At 36.8% G+C, this 19,209-nt stretch overlaps 2 protein-coding genes across 3 annotated transcripts; both read left to right on the plus strand.

The window, feature by feature from the left end:
* Nucleotides 1-3,108, plus strand: morn2 (MORN repeat containing 2). 2 transcript variants are annotated; one of them, XM_067455511.1, is made up of 5 exons: nt 1-132; nt 275-331; nt 431-537; nt 1,496-1,598; nt 1,730-3,108. In XM_067455511.1, exons 1-5 carry the CDS (start codon nt 69-71, stop codon nt 1,825-1,827), a joined length of 429 nt encoding a protein of 142 aa, XP_067311612.1. In that variant the 5' UTR covers nt 1-68; the 3' UTR covers nt 1,828-3,108. The 2 variants fall into 2 exon arrangements, with proteins under 2 accessions (XP_067311612.1, XP_067311611.1); XM_067455510.1 differs by having other exon boundaries at nt 6-132; nt 1,462-1,598; nt 1,725-3,108.
* On the plus strand, nt 2,378-14,845 carry arhgef33 (Rho guanine nucleotide exchange factor (GEF) 33). Its single transcript, XM_067454411.1, has 16 exons — nt 2,378-2,431; nt 3,000-3,132; nt 3,348-3,382; nt 3,717-3,881; nt 4,404-4,501; nt 4,650-4,756; nt 4,868-4,963; nt 5,066-5,192; nt 5,497-5,629; nt 5,721-5,822; nt 7,816-7,908; nt 8,115-8,326; nt 8,398-8,463; nt 10,984-11,590; nt 14,035-14,171; nt 14,254-14,845. Exons 1-16 carry the CDS (start codon nt 2,378-2,380, stop codon nt 14,369-14,371), a joined length of 2,283 nt encoding a protein of 760 aa, XP_067310512.1. The 3' UTR covers nt 14,372-14,845.
* The last annotated feature ends 4,364 nt before the right edge of the window (nt 14,846-19,209 follow it).

Genomic DNA, 19,209 nt, shown 5'->3' on the forward strand with positions numbered 1-19,209 from the left:
AGTACGCGACTCAAAAACAATCAGACGAAGCATGCAGAGTTGTTGTGGTGGCGTCGTTGCTATGGAGCATGCTATGGAGGTGTCAAGAGTTGTTAGTAAAGCTAAAACCAATTAAATACAACATAATGTCTGGTAAATATATTCATAATATAGAATACTATAATAGACATTCTGAATATAAATACTTAATATTTTTTAAGTTTTTGTATTTTGTTTGCTGATACCTCAAGGTAAAGGAGTCTCAATGATTTACCTTTGCTACTCTTTGTTGCAGATGCTAACGTTACAACACTTAAAATCTCTTACATTTTTCCAAATGGAGACAAATATGGTGAGTTAGCTGTCAGCTTTTGGCACACATGTAAATGTTCAGTTCACTATTATTTTAATAAGCTCGTTAAAAGATTTATATTTGTATGTTTGTGATTAGAGGGCGAGTGCTCTCGTACTTCAGATGGTGTTGTAATAAGGAAAGGGTCTGGCACACAAACATCAGCCTCTGGACTTACATACACTGGGGAATGGGACAATGATAAGGTGTGTGTGGCATGTATTTAAAAACAAATAAAATATTTGAACACATGAAAGCTCTGTGCTCAGTGATATACTGGAGCTTTAATCTCCTTTCATATCCTACTATTATTTAATAAGTAACTATGCTGGAAGTAATGCTGGACTAATGAGTAGTACTGCATTAACACTAAAGCTACTACTATTAACTAATATGGAAACAAGCTGAACTAATCAGTAATATTGAATTTAGGACTAAGATAGGTCCTTATTTTGTAATCAATAATTACTGAATGCGATTGCCATCACTAAGAACTAACATGACAACTATAACACATTTTTTATAATTACTAATTAAATACTAATCACAGTATTAGCGTGTCTTAGATGTGAACCATTATCTTTTTCTTTTTCTTTTTACTCTTAACTTGTCATAAAATGCATCACTAATTACTCAAGTACCTAGTCACTCACTAGGACTGCTAGTGATCTTGACCATTATTTTAAAGTGACATTTTTTTCAATTTAAAATAATGGTCCAGATCACTAATAGTTTCTGCAGAGTGGTACTGGATTAATTAATGATGCATCTCATGACTCTATTCAGAGTAAAAAGATGATTGACTATGTCTCAGACACACAATAATGTTCTTTATAATTTGTCAGTTAGTTAATAGTTATTAATTAGGCTAATCTCATGTAATTATTGATTACTAAATAAGGAACTATCGCCTAAATGTTATATTATTTACTGATTAGTTCAGCTTCTTTCTATATTAGTTAATAGTAGTAGTTTAAGAAGTGTTGATGTAGTAGTACTACTCATTAGTCCTACATTACTTCCTAGTTACATATAAATGACAGGCCATTATCCTAAAGCAATACCTATTTTACTTCTCTTAATGCGTTTCTTTGTAATTATGTCTTGGTTGCTGTTGTTGTGGCCTGCAGATGAATGGCAAAGGAACTCTTACACACCCATCAGGTGCAATTTTCAGTGGCCTGTTCAAAGACAACATGTATCATGGCAAAGGAACTTACAGATTTCCTGATGGGACAAAATACACTGGAACCTTCAACAACAACAGGTGATACAATATAAAATCCGTCCTCAAAATATGCAAAGCAGGATTACTTCTCATTATTTTCATGAGAAAAGATCAGTTTGAGTTAGAAAATAAATGTTACAAAATATATATATTTTTTTTTGGCAGATTAGAAGGTGACGGGGAGTTCACAGATTCACAAGGACTTGTGTGGACTGGGATGTTCCATAGCAAAGCAGCACTAGGACTGAAACTCAAAGTCAACATGTGAAGCACAGATACTCACAAACGCACACCATTTAAATGAATACAGTGAAACTCTCAGTGAAACTAATTTTCTGCCCCTTCTCTGAATTAGACGGCATTCTAAAACGTGCTGTATTGTTTTTCATGTATTTAATCACTGGTACAAACTTTAGAAGCACTGATAAAGATAATATTATATGAGCATCTTATAAAGACTATAAAGTGATTTGAGCCAACCTATGGCAAATTTAAGAGCACAACCTGTAGCAAATCACTAAGAATTAACGCCTGTGAAACTATTGAGGGAGATTTTAGATACACAGTTATGCATTGCCACAGCTAGCAGCCCTGAGGCATTGATGTGATCTGTTATACAGATGAAATGACTTCAGTTCCAGGAGCATCCACTGAACATCAAGAACACATGTTTCCACACACTGCACTTCAGAAAGAATCAATACTTTGTTTTGTGCAAAGGGTAAGAAGAATATGATTCTCTGTGTACTGTTCAGCCATTGGTGGTGTGCATCTCCAAAATACACGAGCATGCACAAGCAGCCCAGCTCATGACTACGATGAGAAGTCAGGAGTTGTGTAAGAGCGTGAAGCTCAATTTCCTGTCCTCTGGAGTGAGAACGTGTTTACTGTGGATCAGGAGAGCTCAGTCCTGCTCCTAGAGACCTACCGTCCTGCAGGCCACTTCTAATCCTGCTTTAAATAAACCTGAAGCTCCATTGCATTTGATGTGACTGGAAAATGAATAACATCTTTTTTTATTTGTTTCATTGTTATAGCTTAATTAAATTTGGTATGACTCAGTGTTCACTTCTGAGTTTACAACAATAATTTTCTGGGTGTTTTTGTTCATATGTCTAGCGGATCCTTTCCAGAGCTCACAGAGTTCATTGTAAAACAGAAAATTGGTCGTAAAGGTTGAAGAGGAAATTGAATCGTCTGATTTTGAGCCATAAAAATGCTAACAGCCGTCTCTATCTTTCTCCCTCTCTCCCTTCATCCATCCACTTACTGTAAAACAAGGCCTCTTTTTGTCTTCGACTTCATCAGACTCACATGTTTCAAAGAGGAGGGGAAGAGATAGGTGGGACAGATGAGAGAGTGAGAAAGAAAGAAAAGTGATAGAAAGACAAAGTCTGAGTCAGAGAGCTCTCGTGTCATTTCTAAACTTAGAAGTAACATTTCATCAGCTTTAAAATTGTTAGTCTGAGCAAAGACGCTCTACTAGAAAGGATCCAAATCACGGGATCTGAAACAACAATCCTGGATTTGGACCTGGAAGACCATCAGATCATGGAGAATGGCAAAATAGAGGGTAAACAATATTTTCTTTTCAATCTGAAAAAAATGCTTAAATCTTCCATCAATCCTCTTTATTTACATAAATAATTGATAATTAACAGTGACGTCCATTTCAGAGTTCAATGAATGGCTTCTCTTACTTGTAAAGGCGCTTGTTTCTGTCAGCTTCTGTGTGATAAATTCTCTGATAAAGTTTCTGTATGAATGTGTGTTTGTGTGTTCTTGCAGGTACAGGTAATGACATAGATGCTATAGACCTGCAGGTAATCTAAATTGCTCTCTCTTATTTAAAATAGATTAAAAAATAGTTGTTGTTTTAAGTATATTGTTTGAATAATTGCTCATTCTAATCATACACACCTACATAGATTACAGCTGTTAAGCAAGTAAAAGTCATCGAGACAATGAATCGCTAATAGGAAGAGTGTGACTGAACTCAAGCCACATTTAGTTTGACTCTCCCTAATGCTATTGAAAATGACCTGAAGCCCCTCTCTCTCTCTCTCTCTCTCTCTCTCTCTCTCTCTCTCTCTCTCTCTCTCTCTCTCTCTCTCTCTCTCTCATTGATTCCTGGTGACCTCTGACTCCTTGTTTCAGTTAAAGGCAATGTGGGTGGAGCTAAAATCAGGAGTTGGTAGTGTGGTCGAAGATTTTGCCACTCTACGGCAAACCTACAGCCGACTGGAGGAGATAGTCTCCACCTATCAACAAGAAACTAATGACAAGATCCTGTCTCTCAGAAACACACTTAACACATTACAGGTTCTAACACACATATTATGTTAATTAAGACAAGTAGTTAAGCACACTACCATTCACATGTTGGGTCAGTAAGATTAAAATAATAATAATTCAATACTTTTATTCAGTAAGGAAGCATTAAATTGATTTTTAAAAAATTGTCTGAACTTTCTGTTCATTGTATCTGTTTCCACAAAAGTGAAACCAAATCAGCATATTATAATTATTTCTGAAGGATAATGTGACACTAAAGGCTGCTGAAAATTCAGCTTTGCTATCACAGGTATTTTAAATGTAATAATATATCACAATATAACCTTTTACTCAAATAAATGCAGCCTTCAAATAAAACCAACCCCTGATTTATGAATGGTAGTGTATTTCATATACAAATTAAATTAATTTATTTTTATGGATTAAATTAAAACAATAAAAAATACCAAAATTAGATTAAAATATATTGCTGTGCTTTTCTAGAGTTATATATATATTTATTTATTTATTTATTTTTATTTTTCATTTTGTGTGTGTATGTGTGTGCAGGAAGACATAGGTACAGCTCAAAAGCAGCTCTCTGAGGTCCGGAGCAACCAAAAAGATCTGCAGAGGGACCTGGACATTATGATGAGCACACAACCCAGGTGTCTTACACATACATAGTCTGTTAAATTGCGTAATATTCTTTTACAATTTGTGCTACAGTATATTTACCATTAAATTAAAACCAATATAGAAAGCTGGGCTTTCAGCCTGCATTCAAAATATATAAACATGCTGGATCATTGACAGGAAAGGCTCAAGGGGGGAGGGGTCATTAGATGGCCACGCCTCTCTGAACAGCCAAACAGAACTCAGTCTCATTCAGCATTACATCAGTAGCCTGTCAGCTAATCCGAGTGAGTATAACAATTTAGATAAGGTGTCTCTTTTTTAAACTAGGCTATAATAAACACGTCTAACAACCGTCAGAAATGACTGCATGATACAGGTTGTGTTTGTTTGGTTAGACTCTTATCCTGAGCATGACCTTCAAAAGAAGTCTCCAATTTGGAGGGAGAAAAAAAACAGCAGAGATCTGAAAGAACAAAACAACTCTACTATATGTGAGTGATATTCAAGGGAATAGAAGTGAAAATGCTTCTATTTTGCATTTGTCATAACAATGAAAGAACTGAAAACCGTTTTAAAATCAAGTCTTTTTTCAGCTCAGAGGCAGACGGCAGCACTGGAGCTTTTGGAGTCTGAAAGAGTGTATGTGTCGTATCTCTCACTCCTGTTAAAGGCCAACATCAGTTTTAATGGCTCAGAGAACATCGGCCTCAAAGATAAACGGTAACTGTATCACTCTTACACATTTAGTGTCATCTCTGAGTTAAAAAGTGACCCAGTTGATTAGAATTCACCCTACAAAAGTATGCAGATCATCACATGAACAACTCCTGCATTTAGACAACAACAGTGCTGCACAAAGCCTCTAAATTTAATGTCTATGAAACAGGATAGTTTAAAGCAGATTTACCAGATTTACTCATCAACGCATACGCAAGTACATATTTTCTTCTCTCATCTGTTGTTTAGATGAAGCGAATACAATGTTAAACAATGCTGCTTTATTTTTCTCTTTTCACTCTCTCAGGCCTTTCCCTCCCTCTCTGCGTTTCTTGATTCAGCAGCATCTGGAACTCCTGCACCTCCTCCAGGAGAGGGTTCTTAAGAGCCACTGGCAAGGCATCATGGGAGATGTATTTTTAAGGCTCACGAGCAAAGAAGTAAAATATTATAATGAGTGAAAATGAGCTACAATTACCATCTTACCTTCTTCTATAGTTCACTATGTAAGATCAAATGTTTGTTTTGCAGAGTGATTTTCTGGACCATTATGTATCATATCTAAGGGACTTGCCAGAATGTTTGACGGTTGTAAGTCTGTTTTCCTCTTCAAAATCAGGCAGCTTACTGGAGGTATGCCTACATACATTACACACAGATGTTTTATATTTAATACATACAAAATAAAAGACAACACTTTATATGCTCCTATTTGAGGCAGATTTAATAATATTATGTTTTCATTATGTTTCATTTACAAACAATAATAATAAATTATACAATCTATCTAATACAATTAGATTATTAATTATAATATTAATCAAAATGTATTCATGTAAAAATAAACATACAGTAAGGAAAATAAGTATTTGAACCTGCTATTTTGCAAGTTCTCCCACTTGAGATATAATCTAAAAAACAAAATCCAGAAATCACAATGTATGATTTTTTTACCTATTTATTTGTATGATACAGCTGCAAATAAGTATTTGAACACCTGAGAAAATCAATGTTAATATTTGGTACAGTAGCCTTTGTTTGCAAATACAGAGGTCAAATGTTTCCTATAGTTTTTCACCAGGTTTGCACTGCAGGAGGGATTTTGGCCCCCTCCTCCACACAGATCTTCTCTAGATCAGTCAGGTTTCTGGCCTGTCGCTGAGAAACAGTTTGAGCTCCCTCCAAAGATTCTCTATTGGGTTTAGGTCTGCAGACTGGCTAGGCCACACCAGAACCTTGATATGCTTCTTGCAGAGCCACTCCTTGGTTATCCTGGCTGTGTGCTTCAGGTCATTGTCATGTTGGAAGACCCAGCCTTGACCCATCTTCAATGCTCTAACTGAGGGAAGGAGGTTGTTTCCCAAAATCTTGCATTACATGGCCCCGGTCATCCTTTCCTTAATACAGTGCAGTCGCCCTGTCCCATGTGCAGAAAAACACCCCCAAAGCATGATGCTGCCACCCCCATGCTTCACAGTAGGGATTGTGTTCTTGGGATGGTACTCATCATTCTTCTTCCTCCAAACACGTTTAGTGGAATTATGAACAAAGAGTTCTATTTTGGTCTCATCCGACCACATAACTTTCTCCCATGACTCATCTGGATCATCCAAATGGTCATTGGCAAACTTAAGACGGGCCTGGACATGTGCTGATTTAAGCAGGGGAACCTTCCGTGCCATGCAGGATTTGAAACATGATGTCTTAGTGTATTACCAACAGTAACCTTGGAAACGGTGGTCCCAGCTCTTTTCAGGTCATTGACCAGCTCCTCCTGTGTAGTTCTGGGCTGATTTCTCACCTTTCTTAGGATCATTGAGACCCCAGGAGGTGAGATCTTGCTTGGATCCCCAGTCCGAGGGAGATTGACAGTCATGTTTAGCTTCTTCCATTTTCTAATGATTGCTCCAACAGTGGACCTTTTTTCACCAAGCTGCTTGGCAATTTCCTCGTAGCCCTTTCCAGCCTTGTGGAGGTGTACAATTTTGTCTCTAGTGTCTTTGGACAGCTCTTTGGTCTTGGCCATGTTAGTAGTTGGATTCTTACTGATTGTATGGGGTGGACAGGTGTCTTTATGCAGCTAACAACCTCAAACAGGTGCATCTAATTTAGGATAATAAATAAGAGTGGAGTTATGGGGTGACTAAAATGGCAAAGTTACATATAAGACCTGTTAGTCTGCCATTTTAAAGGCAGACTAACAGGTCTTTGAGTGTCAGAATTCTAGCTGATAGACAGGTGTTCAAATACTTATTTGCAGCTGTATCATACAAATAAATAGTTTTTAAAAAATCATATATTGTGATTTCTAGATTTTTTTTTAGATTATGTCTCTCACAGTGGACATGCACCTAGGATGACAATTTCAGACCCCTCCATGATTTCCAAGTGGCAGAACTTGCAAAATAGCAGGGTGTTCAAATACTTATTTTCCAACCTGTATAATAATTTATATTAATAATGTTTATTTAATATTTACTAATTTAAATTGTTATAAAAATTTTTTTTTACTAAAACCAGATAATTAAAAATTTAACACATAAAACGCATGTTTGGTTTACCCTCAAAATTGAGATGAATCTACAAAGTAGCTACTTTACAATTTGCTGTATGCATTCGAATCCAGAGTGACACCACAGGGGATGAGACACGTCCATCGCTGCACTCTCTGCTTTTACAGCCTGTCCAACGTATCCCAGAATACCATACACTCCTGCAGGTAGTCAAGCCCCATCTTTATTGTTATACTCACAGCATTGTATGTTTATAGGTTGTGCATGTTTGATGAATTGACACTTATGAAATTACTGATGTAATAATGGCCGAGTATTGTTACATAAAAATGATAAAAATGGTATTGAGTATTGTTACATCTAAAAAATGCATGCTGTATGTATGTCCATTTGGGTTTCCTGTGTTTTACAGAGTCTTCTGCAGCAGACAGAGTCAGAGCATCCAGACTATTACCTGTTACTTGTGTCTGTGCAACAACTCCGATCTTTCATGACCCAGTACAGCCATTTACTACAGCACAACCAGGAGCTCCTCACACACAGTCATGCCCCGCGTGAACACACACACAACCTGTGTACACACCAGCAGGAGCACCCCTCACACACCCGAAAGGAGCTAAGCAGGTAAGTGCAAAAGAACAAATATGTGTGTTTTTGTGTTATAAGACTTACTGGGTCTGTGTTTTTCATGTCAGGTCTACAGTGAGACAGCTATATAAAGTCGACTATGAGAAAAATTACAGCAGCAACAGTGCACAAAAGTAAGTACATGGATGCACTAACCAATATATCATAAAATGATTTCTGTGTGAATTTATGGGTGGGTTTTTTTTCAACTTTAGACTTTAAAAAAAAGATATATACCATGCCTTTATTCATGTGCTACTTTTCAAATGCCATTTTATGAACAGACTTTATTTATTTACCTCTTTCCAAAGCTGATATAATAATGTGTGTATATAAGCTAATATAATTAAAATGTAATAATCCATCATACAAATATTAATTATATGTAAAACTATAATTTAAACAAAGCATGAAACAAATATAAACTATTGTATTGTATTAAAAAAAACATTTTTTTTTCATAAAACAAATGTCTTTTCCACAGAAACTTTTGAAAGAACAGAAAATGTTCCTGATAAATCATGTTCTTTCAAAAGTTTGTGAACTACTAAACAAGAGTCTAACTGAAGAGTGTAAAATTTGAGATTCATATTTAAAAGATTTAGGATTAGAAGTTTAGGAAATGGAAGATTTTTTTTAAAGTACTAATACTTTTATTAAGAAAGGATGCATTAATTTGCATTTAAAAAAAAAGAAAAAAAGATTGTATTAAAGTTTTACATATTAAAGGGGTCATGAATTGAGAAATCAACTTTCCCTTGAGCTTTTGATATAAAAGGTCATCTTAATATAAGAATATCCTGTAGGTTTCAGAGGTGAAAACTTCCTTGTTAGTTAAAGAAAAGCTTTTATTGACAGCTGGCTCAGCAAACGATCGATTTGTGAATGTGCTTACCTGTGACGTCAGAGTTCAGTGGAATGCCACATTAACCGAAGAAGATGAATACCTAATTCTGTAGCCCTGTCCACCGATTCATGCCTGGCATGTTAGATAAATAACATAGGCCTACGTGGAGATAAACCGGATCGAACTTCCAAGCAATGCAGTTTATGGCATGTTTCAAACATGCTATAAGCTTCCTTCGGATTCCAAAACGCATGAAGATCCAGCTCAAGTGGGGAAGACATTGCATTTGTTTAATTTCACCGGATTTGTTTGTAAATGAGACTTGATTTGCAGACAGGATGATATTAAAAGACAATGTTTTGGTTTCTGGATCTGACAGGAATGATGCGAATTATGTGAGTAAAAAATATTTTTTGTATTTGATAGTATTGCATTGTTACATTTGATATCTACTGATTATGTGTGTCTAACTAAATATAACTTCCACGTGCCACAGGCTGGAGTATCCTTTGTATTTGAGATGCGGTTGGTTCGTTGTCCGGCAATTTGTGATCAGACTATGGGCCAGGGCTTGCACTATTAAATAGTAAAATACACACACACTTGTGTTATGCACAGTTCACGGTTATATCCACTGATCAGGCCCAGCCAAGTAATAAAAAATAACTTTTCAGGTAATTGCTGGTGGATGAGAGAGAAATCATTTTTTTTGTTTGATAGAGGCATTTTGTGAGCACTGTGGGTGAATCATTCCGGTTGCCGTTTCTTAAAGGTCCCATTCTTTGTGTGTTTTCGAAGCTTTGATTATGTTTACAGTGTGCAATATAACATGAGTTCATGTTTCGCATGTAAAAAAACAGTAGTTTTCACACAATTTACTTATCTGTACAGCGCTGTTTTCTCCGTCCTAAAAACGACCTGATGATTTCCTTGTTCTATGAAGTCCCTCCTTCAGAAATACGTAACGAGTTCTGATTGGGCCAGCGCTTCCCGTGTTGTGATTGGACAGCAGCTTAGCGCACTTTGCCCGGAAAGGTCCCGCCTCTTACCATAACGGGGAGATGCAAGCGCTGAATGCGCGCTCTTCTCCACGTGGGAGAGCAACAAGACCACGCCCCCTATTTTGTGTGTTCTTGTGGGCGGAGGGTTAGTCAACAAACGGTTCTAGTGACGTCATTACATCCCTGCATTTCCTGCTGTAGTCCAAACCGGCCGTTCGCTGTAGGCTTTGAAAGGGAACTTCTGTTAAATAAAATATCTCGCTTGGCATTGAACTTTGAGCTTTATAATTTTACAGGTATTATTTATGCTCTAACAGCAACATTACACACTAACTAAAGTTTGAATGATGGAATCGCGAAGAACGGGACCTTTAACATCGGAAGTTTTCAAAACAATCCCTCACGTGTAAGGGATCCGAAGCTCATTATAAATATTATAAGCTCATATTTAAAACTGTTATCCACTCATAGCAGTGGGTGTTTACTTCCAAGTCATGTCATGACCATAAAAACCAGGATACAAAATAGCCTGTTACTTATTCACAAACGTTGCAAGTTGACCTCAGACAACAGTATTACATTTTTTTTAAAGCCGGTTCATTACCCTTTTAAGCCTATTGTTTTGAAATGCAGAGTTGCAAGATGTAAACTCGCAATTGTAAGAAAAATTCAGAATTGTGAGATCATTCACAAGTACCTTTTTGTGGCAAAAACATGGTTCCATTGGTATGTTAAGAAAATAATGAGAACTGAAAAATGTAATTGAAAAAACCCTTATACATTTCCAATTTGTCTTTCTTTTTAAGTGATCCTTCTCGACGTAATAAACGCTACCCGGACTACGAAGCGGTACCCTATCACTATGATCCAGAAATCCCGTCCCCTGTCTCCTTCCTGTCCGACTCTGACTCTCGCCACAAGGCTGTCTCAGTTCCTCTGCGCAGCATTCCAGAGACGGAGGGAGCAGGATCTGCCCTCACTAATGCTCTGGGTGCACTCTTTCCCTACGGAACCGGAGACTATCGCTGCTCAAGCCCATCTCATTCCTCTGACTCCAGCATTGATATTGCCTTCGTGCGCTGTAGTCCTTCCAATAGTCCACCTCGACAATCCCACAGTAGGGGGCGAAGTGCTGGGGGTGTGGTTTATAAGCCCAACAGGGCCTGTGTGTCACCTGACTCTGCAGACATTATGAGACCACGCCCTCTACAGGCAGTGCAGAGAAAGAGCAAATCATTGAATGGCCTGCAAATGGACAGTGTTGATAGCCACTCTCACAAGACGAAAAATCCTGCCCATCCGAGGCTGGAGCGTCAGTCAAGTGGCAAATCAAGGCTGAGACCCAGCAGCCCAAAGCACAGATATGAGACACACACTGACACAGAGGAGCAACCACAAATAATAAATCAAAAGGTACACACTCACACATATTTACATATTAACACTTAAACACACAAACTGTATATAATTGACAATTAGTGGTAATAAGCTACCACAAAAAAAATCCTTCAGGACACTTCACATTACAACAACTGCGTCATTAGGGGCTGTTCCAATAGCCGCTATATCTAAGCCATCCACCATATTGGAAGTCGGTGCGTAAACATTCGAGAGCAAATTGACTGAGCAACCGTAGTTAGAGGCATGTATGAATATATATATATATATATATATATAATGTACAATGGGTACGGAAAGTATAGACTACCTTAAATTTTTCACTTTTTGTAATATTGCAGCCATTTGCTAAAAGGATTAAAGTTATCATTAATGTACACACAGCACACCATATTGATAGAAAAAACACTTTTTGAAAACAAATTTTTGACATTTTTGCAGATTTATTAAAAAGAAAAACTGAAATATCACATGGTCCTAAGTATTCAGACCCTTTGCTCAGTATTTAGTAGAAGCACCCTTTTGATCTAATACATTAATCTTGGCAGTTACACAACCAGAAGTTCAACAATGTGAACTTGTTGATTCTTACTGAGTGACACTATGTCTGGTCAAAAATGGCGGCACACTGACATGTCTGGAGATGTCGAATGTGGAATCTACATATACATACAGGTCCTTCTAAAAAAATTAGCATATTGTGATAAAGTTAATTATTTTCCATAATGTAATGATAAAAATTAAACTTTCATATATTTTAGATTCATTGCACACCAACTGAAATATTTCAGGTCTTTTATTGTTTTAATACTGATTATTTTGGCATACAGCTCATGAAAACCCAAAATTCTCAAAAAATTTGCATATCATGAAAAGCTTCTCTAAACGAGCTATTAACCTAATCATCTGAATCAACTAATTAACTCTAAACACCTGCAAAAGATTCCTGAGGCTTTTAAAAACTCCCAGCCTGGTTCATTACTCAAAACCGCAATCATGGGTAAGACTGCCGATCCGACTCTGTCCAGAAGGCCATCATTGACACCCTCAAGCGAGAGGGTAAGACACAGAAAGAAATTTCTGAACGAATAGGCTGTTCCCAGAGTGCTGTATCAAGGCACCTCAGTGGGAAGTCTGTGGGAAGGAAAAAGTGTGGCAAAATCACAACGAGAATAGGTGACTGGACCCTGAGGATGATTGTGGAGAAGGACCAATTCCAGACCTTGGGGGACCGGCGGAAGCAGTGGACTGAGTCTGGAGTAGAAACATCCAGAGCCACCGTGCACAGGCGTGTGCAGGAAATGGGCAACAGGTGCCGCATTCCCCAGGTCAAGCCACTTCTGGGCTACAGAGAAGCAGCACTGGACTGTTGCTCAGTGGTCCAAAGTACTTTTTTCGGATGAAAGCAAATTTTGCATGTCATTCGGAAATCAAGGTGCCAGAGTCTGGAGGAAGACTGGGGAGAAGGAAATGCCAAAATGCCTGAAGTTCAGTGTCAAGTACCCACAGTCAGTGATGGTCTGGGGTGCCATGTCAGATGCTGGTGTTGGTCCACTGTGTTTTATTAAGGCCAGGGTCAATGCAGCTAGCTATCAGGAGATTTTGGAGCACTTCATGCTTCCATCTGCTGAAAAGCTTTACGGAGATGAAGATTTGGTTTTTCAGCACGACCTGGCACCTGCTCACAGTGCCAAAACCACTGGTAAATGGTTTACTGACCATGGTATTACTGTGCTCAATTGGCCTGCCAACTCTCCTGACCTGAACCCCATAGAGAATCTGTGGGATATTGTGAAGAGAAAGTTGAGAGACGCAAGACCCTACACTCTGGATGAGCTTAAGGCCGCTATCGAAGCATCCTGGGCCACCATAACACCTCAGCAGTGCCACAGGCTGATCGCCTCCATGCCACGCCGCACTAAAGCAGTCATTTCTGCAAAAGGATTCCTGACCAAGTATTGAGTGCATAACTGAACATAATTATTTAAAGGTTGACTTTTTTTGTTTCAAAAACACTTTTCTTTTATTGGTCGGATGAAATATGCTAATATTTTGAGACAGGAATTTTGGGTTTTCATGAGCTGTATGCCAAAATCATCAGTATTAAAACAATAAAAGACCTGAAATATTTCAGTTGGTGTGCAATGAATCTAAAATATATGAAAGTTAAATTTGTATCATTACATTATGGAAAATAATTAACTTAATCACAATATGCTAATTATTTGAGAAGGACCTGTATATCTATGTTTTAACAACCCACAATACCAAAGCGGCTGCCTACAATAGGAATATGTGTTATAAGAACACTCAGAACATCTGCAACGGCATGCCAACCACCAACAAAACCCTAGAATTGTCCATAAAAATTGAAAATTAAAATGAAATGTTATTTGAATAAGTATAATAAGTATTTTATTTAGTTGAGTGTGTGGAAACTCATTCTGCTTGTTCCTCAGGATCCTAGAAGCCTGGTGTGGGAGGAGCTCCATTTAAGGAGTGTGTCTGATGACTATGACCACACCCCTTTGAGTGAACGTGGGAGGAAAGAAGGAAAAGGATTTAGGAACTCCTTTAAAAAGCTATTTAAGAAGAAGTGAGTTAAAAAGAACAGGCTATTTTACTTATACATACTGTACTCACATTTAAAGCCATGATCATTTGTACGCATGTCTCAGGTCTAGTGGTGACGGAAAGGAGAAGACAACAGTAAAACCTGAGTGTCAGAGCAGTGGAGATCTGGAGTCCATCAAAGCCCCTCACACGGGAGACATTGACAGAGGAACTGCTGTTTAATTTTTTTTTACATTAGTTCTTCTCAACTTGTTTTGCTTCAAGAAACAGATGAACATCAAGGGGTGAACCAACACATTTTTTGGTCTTTAGTGTTTGGTCTCTAAATATCTCTTGAATGTCAAAAGCATAGTTTCATGCTTTTGACAACCAGCAATTCACAGCACAAAACACACAGCGGCCAGCACAAACAATGTTTATTCTAGTTGCAAGTGAGCCTGTTTCTTTTGTTGTTTATTATACACAAGTCGCCCAAACGACAAATATATTTGTGCCACAGTACAGTAGAGTTTGACTGGAAGCAAAACCTTTGCTGTCGGCTGCAAATGGCAAGTGTTGTCTCCTTCCTTTTAGGACTGTTTTTGCTGGCTGTTCACTAATAGAACTGCAAGGCTATAGCACATTTTTTGGTCACAACCCAGTTGTAACTACCGTATTACTCAAAAACAAAGAAAAGAAAAAAAGAAAAGAAAATGAGCTTAAAATTAATATAACTCTATTTAATAACTATTTAACTTAATTATAATAATTATTCAAAAAAACTTGTATGTTATAAGTATATTGTACGTATAAGTATGTTGTATACTTTCCAAACTAAATAAACAAATTAAAAAAATAAACATCACATGTACATACATTTAAATTGCAATGTAAATAATTACAATAAAGCACAAATAGTAATATTTTAAGATAAAATGTATTTTTGAGTATAATTGTGTGTGTGTGTACAGTCAGAATTATTGCCACCCTTGATGTGAACAAAGATGCCTGTAAAAATAAAAATGCATTTTTAATCATTTTGATCCTTTATTTTTTTTTTAAATCACAAAAAAATCTAACCTTTTATTGAAGTAAAATAATTGAAAATGGGGAGGAAAATCTCTTTATGAAATTTTTCTCCAATACATGTTAGGCACAATTAATTTATTCAATACTTTTTGCTACCTTTTTTTTTTTTTTTTTGCCAAGATAACAGAGTGTCTTTTATAATGCCTGATGACTTTGGAAAACACCAGACAAGACATCAGAGACCATTCCTCTGTAAAGAATCTCTCCAGATCTTTCAATAGGGTTCAGGTCAAGGGACTGGGATGGCCATGGTAGAAGCTTCATTTTTGTGTTGATTTTGATGTTTGTTTTGGATCACTCACGACAGAGGCTGTCAGGTTTTGGGAAGAGAAGACAATGCTGAATAAAGTCGTACTTTTTGTTACTTTTGGACCAAAATGTATTTTCGATGCTTCAAGAGATTCTAATTAACTAACTGATGTCACATATGGACTACTTTGATTATGTTTTTATTCCCTTTCTGGACATGGACAGTAAAGTGTGCCTACACTTCCATACCGTCTTGGACTAAATATAAAATATCTTAAACTGTGTTCTGAAGATGAATAGAGGTCTTACGGGTGTGGAACGACATTAGGGGGAGTCATTAATGACATCAATTTCATTTTTGGGTGAACTAACCCTTTAAGGGAATTCTGGCCTTTCTGTTTCCTAATATTTATACTCCTGTGGAACAAGAAGTCCCCCCCCCCCCCCCCCACCACCACCATTTGTTTTGCAAATCTAAAATGTTTGGATTTTTTTAATGAAAGATCAAAAGGGAAAACAACGCAGAGTTATTTTCACAGCCTTTGATCATATTTACCAAGGATGCCAATGATTCTGACCATGACCGTATATGTATTTGACAAAAATAACAACACCATTCAGTTGCATTTTATATTTTTCCACCTTGGTTTAATGTGTTAAATCTCATAAAAGAGTTTCACATTTGAAACAAAATATTGGCTTTATACAGTCTGTAAAACTCAAATTATTTTACACTATATACAAGACATGTGCATCACATTACACAAAAGAACGATGCTGTAGTGGACATGGAGTAGTTGACACGCTCTGTACTCAAAGCATCCAATAGCACGTGTGACTCTTTCAAACATACAGAGTAAAGGTTACTGGTAATTAGGCTCAGAAATGGTTTCATTCTGGTCTTGACAAAATCAGGATCATGTGACAAGACCAGGGTTTAAAACTGCTGTTAGGGAGATACTTTTTTCTTTGTAATGGCGCATGATCTTATGTAAAGTTTTTAAATGCTGTTAGAGGTAGAGACGACATGCTAAATATGTGCATTCAGCTAAACAAAACATGATTTTGTTATTTTAAAACAAAAAAAGAAAGTTAGTATTCAGATACAGTACCTTCCGAAAGTATTCGGCCCCCTTGAACTTTGCGACCTTTTGCCACATTTCAGGCTTCAAACATAAAGATATTAAACTGACATTTTTTGTGAAGAATCAACAACAAGTGGGCCGAATAATTTTGCACAGACAATTTTTCAGTTTTTGATTTGTTAAAAAAGTTTGAAATATCCAATAAATTTCATTCCACTTCATGATTGTGTCCCACTTGTTGTTGATTCTTCACAAAAAATTACAATTTTTGCTAAGTTCAAGGGGGCCGAATACTTTCGCAAGGCACTTTAGGACACCATACAAACTGTGCTAGAAAGCATCACAGACAGCTACATTCTAGAAAGAGCTCTTTTTCTAACTTCACCTTTCATATTTACACATACTGCATTCATAAGACATTGTTATCTCTAATCGTTTTTCAGTGAGCCTGATAAATAGGTTTTCTTTGTCTGTTATACTCTACTATTGACATCACAGGCTGTAAGTGCTCACTCACTCATTAACACACACGGCACACTGAGAAAAGCACACGAGCAAACAAATTGTGCAAACCTTCAATAACAGTGTTTGGTAATGAAAACATGACACTTGGCTTTTCTGCATAAATAATGAAATATAAAATCTCTAAAATCACTCCATTCTCATTAAGTTGCTCATGATGGTATATTAAACATGATGCTGTTACAGTATATGGCAGCACAACCAGTCTAAGAATAATATTGCTGTTCTGTATGTGTATATATACTTGTTATCAGATCGCAATACCATTACAAAACACATACATACACACACACACACACACACACACACACACACACACACACACACACACACACACATATACATATACATATACATATACATATATATATATATATATATATATATATATATATATATATATATATATATATATATATATATATATAATGTGTGTGTGTGCGTGTGTGGTAAAGGTACTGCGATCTGATACCATCAAAGTACTTTTTTATAATGGAAATAATTAATTAGGGATATTACAATAGCCTGAATGAATTAGCACGAGGGTTCATGAATTATATATTTTATAGGTTAAAAAAATTATGTTGGCTGTACTTAATTTCATCATTCAATGCTTAATTGATAATTTATAAAACAAATTATAATTGAATAACTTAAATAACTGCTCTACGGTTCCACTGTCTGTTCCTGTGCTGTTAATAATGAAATGTGGAACTAATTGGAATGGTGTGGCCACATAAATTGTTCATTGAATGTTTGTGTGCAAAATTCAGTCATTAAAATAGATCTGCAATTTCTTGGCTAAATATTTCCACACACTGATTTTCATCGGGTTGAAGTCACATGAATTCACTGACTCGACCTGCAGAAAGCTGCTTGGTTTCAGAGTGACTTCTGTGTGAGCTGTGCTTCATGCATCCCTAAAATTGACCTTTTTACTCACAAAGTTTCGCTAACGTGACTGCACTTTTGAGATAAAAAAAGAGTGAATGAAAATAACGAGATGAAGAAGAAAAAACAGTGAGTTGGTTCGATTTACAGGTGTTGTGCCAAATTCTGTGACCCACTGAATTTTGTGACCGTAGTAGGAGCTGTTTTGAGTTAATCCTAACCCCAATGTCACTACATATTGTGCAGTCACATAATTAGGTGGGTCACAGAATTCTGTATTACAACGGTTATCATGCATTTTTGTGTTCCATTGGGCTGCTTTTAAATAGTTTTTCTATGTAAACAATTGTGAACTGTATTATCATGACAGAGAGGAATTGTTTACAAGGCTGCGTCACTGCAGTACTGAAAGCTACAAAGCCAAAAAGACGTCACAACACCTGCAAATCATGCCAGATATAAAAGCCAGGTAATTTGTTTCTTCTTTTAGACAACTGTTGACCTAGACTGGTGTGTTTTTACAATAGTTATCTCAGTGATGGCTGTGTTTCAAGGTGTCTCTGTCAAGTTTAATTTGCACAGTGTTGAAATGTAGAACAAAAAATCTTCATTTTAAATGGAACTATACCAAAGATTTCATGTACAACTGTATAATTGGAATTTAATTTAAATTATTCGATTTGTTCATCTTAACCGTTACATGCTATGCGAATCTATAACGCATATTAAACAGTCTACCTACGTGTGTTTGCGCTGCGTTCACACCATGTCGTAATGGGGGTTATGCGCAACAGACTTCCGTATTCTGTAATACAGGTTGCATCGCTTCCGTTTCAGGTCTTTTTTATGTGCTTCATGAGTTATAGAGCGGTTTTACTGAAGATGCCTTCAAAGGAGCAAGCAAAGATCAGCATAACCAATGTCCATCGCATAGGCACACTGATATCTAGAACATTTTTTATTTTACATCTAACTAACATTTGGATGTTAAAATAGAATGAACCTCCACCAATAAAAATAACTAGCTAGGTTAGCTGTTTACTTTAAAAGTCCATAGATATCGCTGTCAGTTCCTCCGACAAGTGTATGCGATGAGATAAAGCCTTTTACCGTAATTTAAAATTGGTAAAATGACTGTAATGGGAATTATGGAGTATGTAATTACAGTAATTATGACATGGTGTGAACGCACCTTTGTACTAAAGTATCGATTTTGTATGCAATACGAGGTTCCAGGGGCAGGTA

The sequence above is a fragment of the Pseudorasbora parva genome, chromosome 10 (genome assembly GCF_024679245.1).
Source record: "Pseudorasbora parva isolate DD20220531a chromosome 10, ASM2467924v1, whole genome shotgun sequence".
Lineage (NCBI taxonomy): Eukaryota > Metazoa > Chordata > Actinopteri > Cypriniformes > Gobionidae > Pseudorasbora > Pseudorasbora parva.

Coding starts and splice junctions, on each gene's coding strand:
- morn2 (XM_067455510.1), top strand. CDS start 69: ATGCTATGGAGGTGTCAAGAGTTGTTAGTAAAGCTAAAACCAATTAAA. Junction 133..274: donor TAAATACAACATAATGTCTG/GTAAATATATTC, acceptor TCTTTGTTGCAG/ATGCTAACGTTACAACACTT. Junction 538..1,461: donor GGGAATGGGACAATGATAAG/GTGTGTGTGGCA, acceptor TGTGGCCTGCAG/ATGAATGGCAAAGGAACTCT.
- arhgef33 (XM_067454411.1), top strand. CDS start 2,378: ATGAGAAGTCAGGAGTTGTGTAAGAGCGTGAAGCTCAATTTCCTGTCC. Junction 4,964..5,065: donor ACAAAACAACTCTACTATAT/GTGAGTGATATT, acceptor GTCTTTTTTCAG/CTCAGAGGCAGACGGCAGCA. Junction 14,172..14,253: donor AAAAAGCTATTTAAGAAGAA/GTGAGTTAAAAA, acceptor CGCATGTCTCAG/GTCTAGTGGTGACGGAAAGG.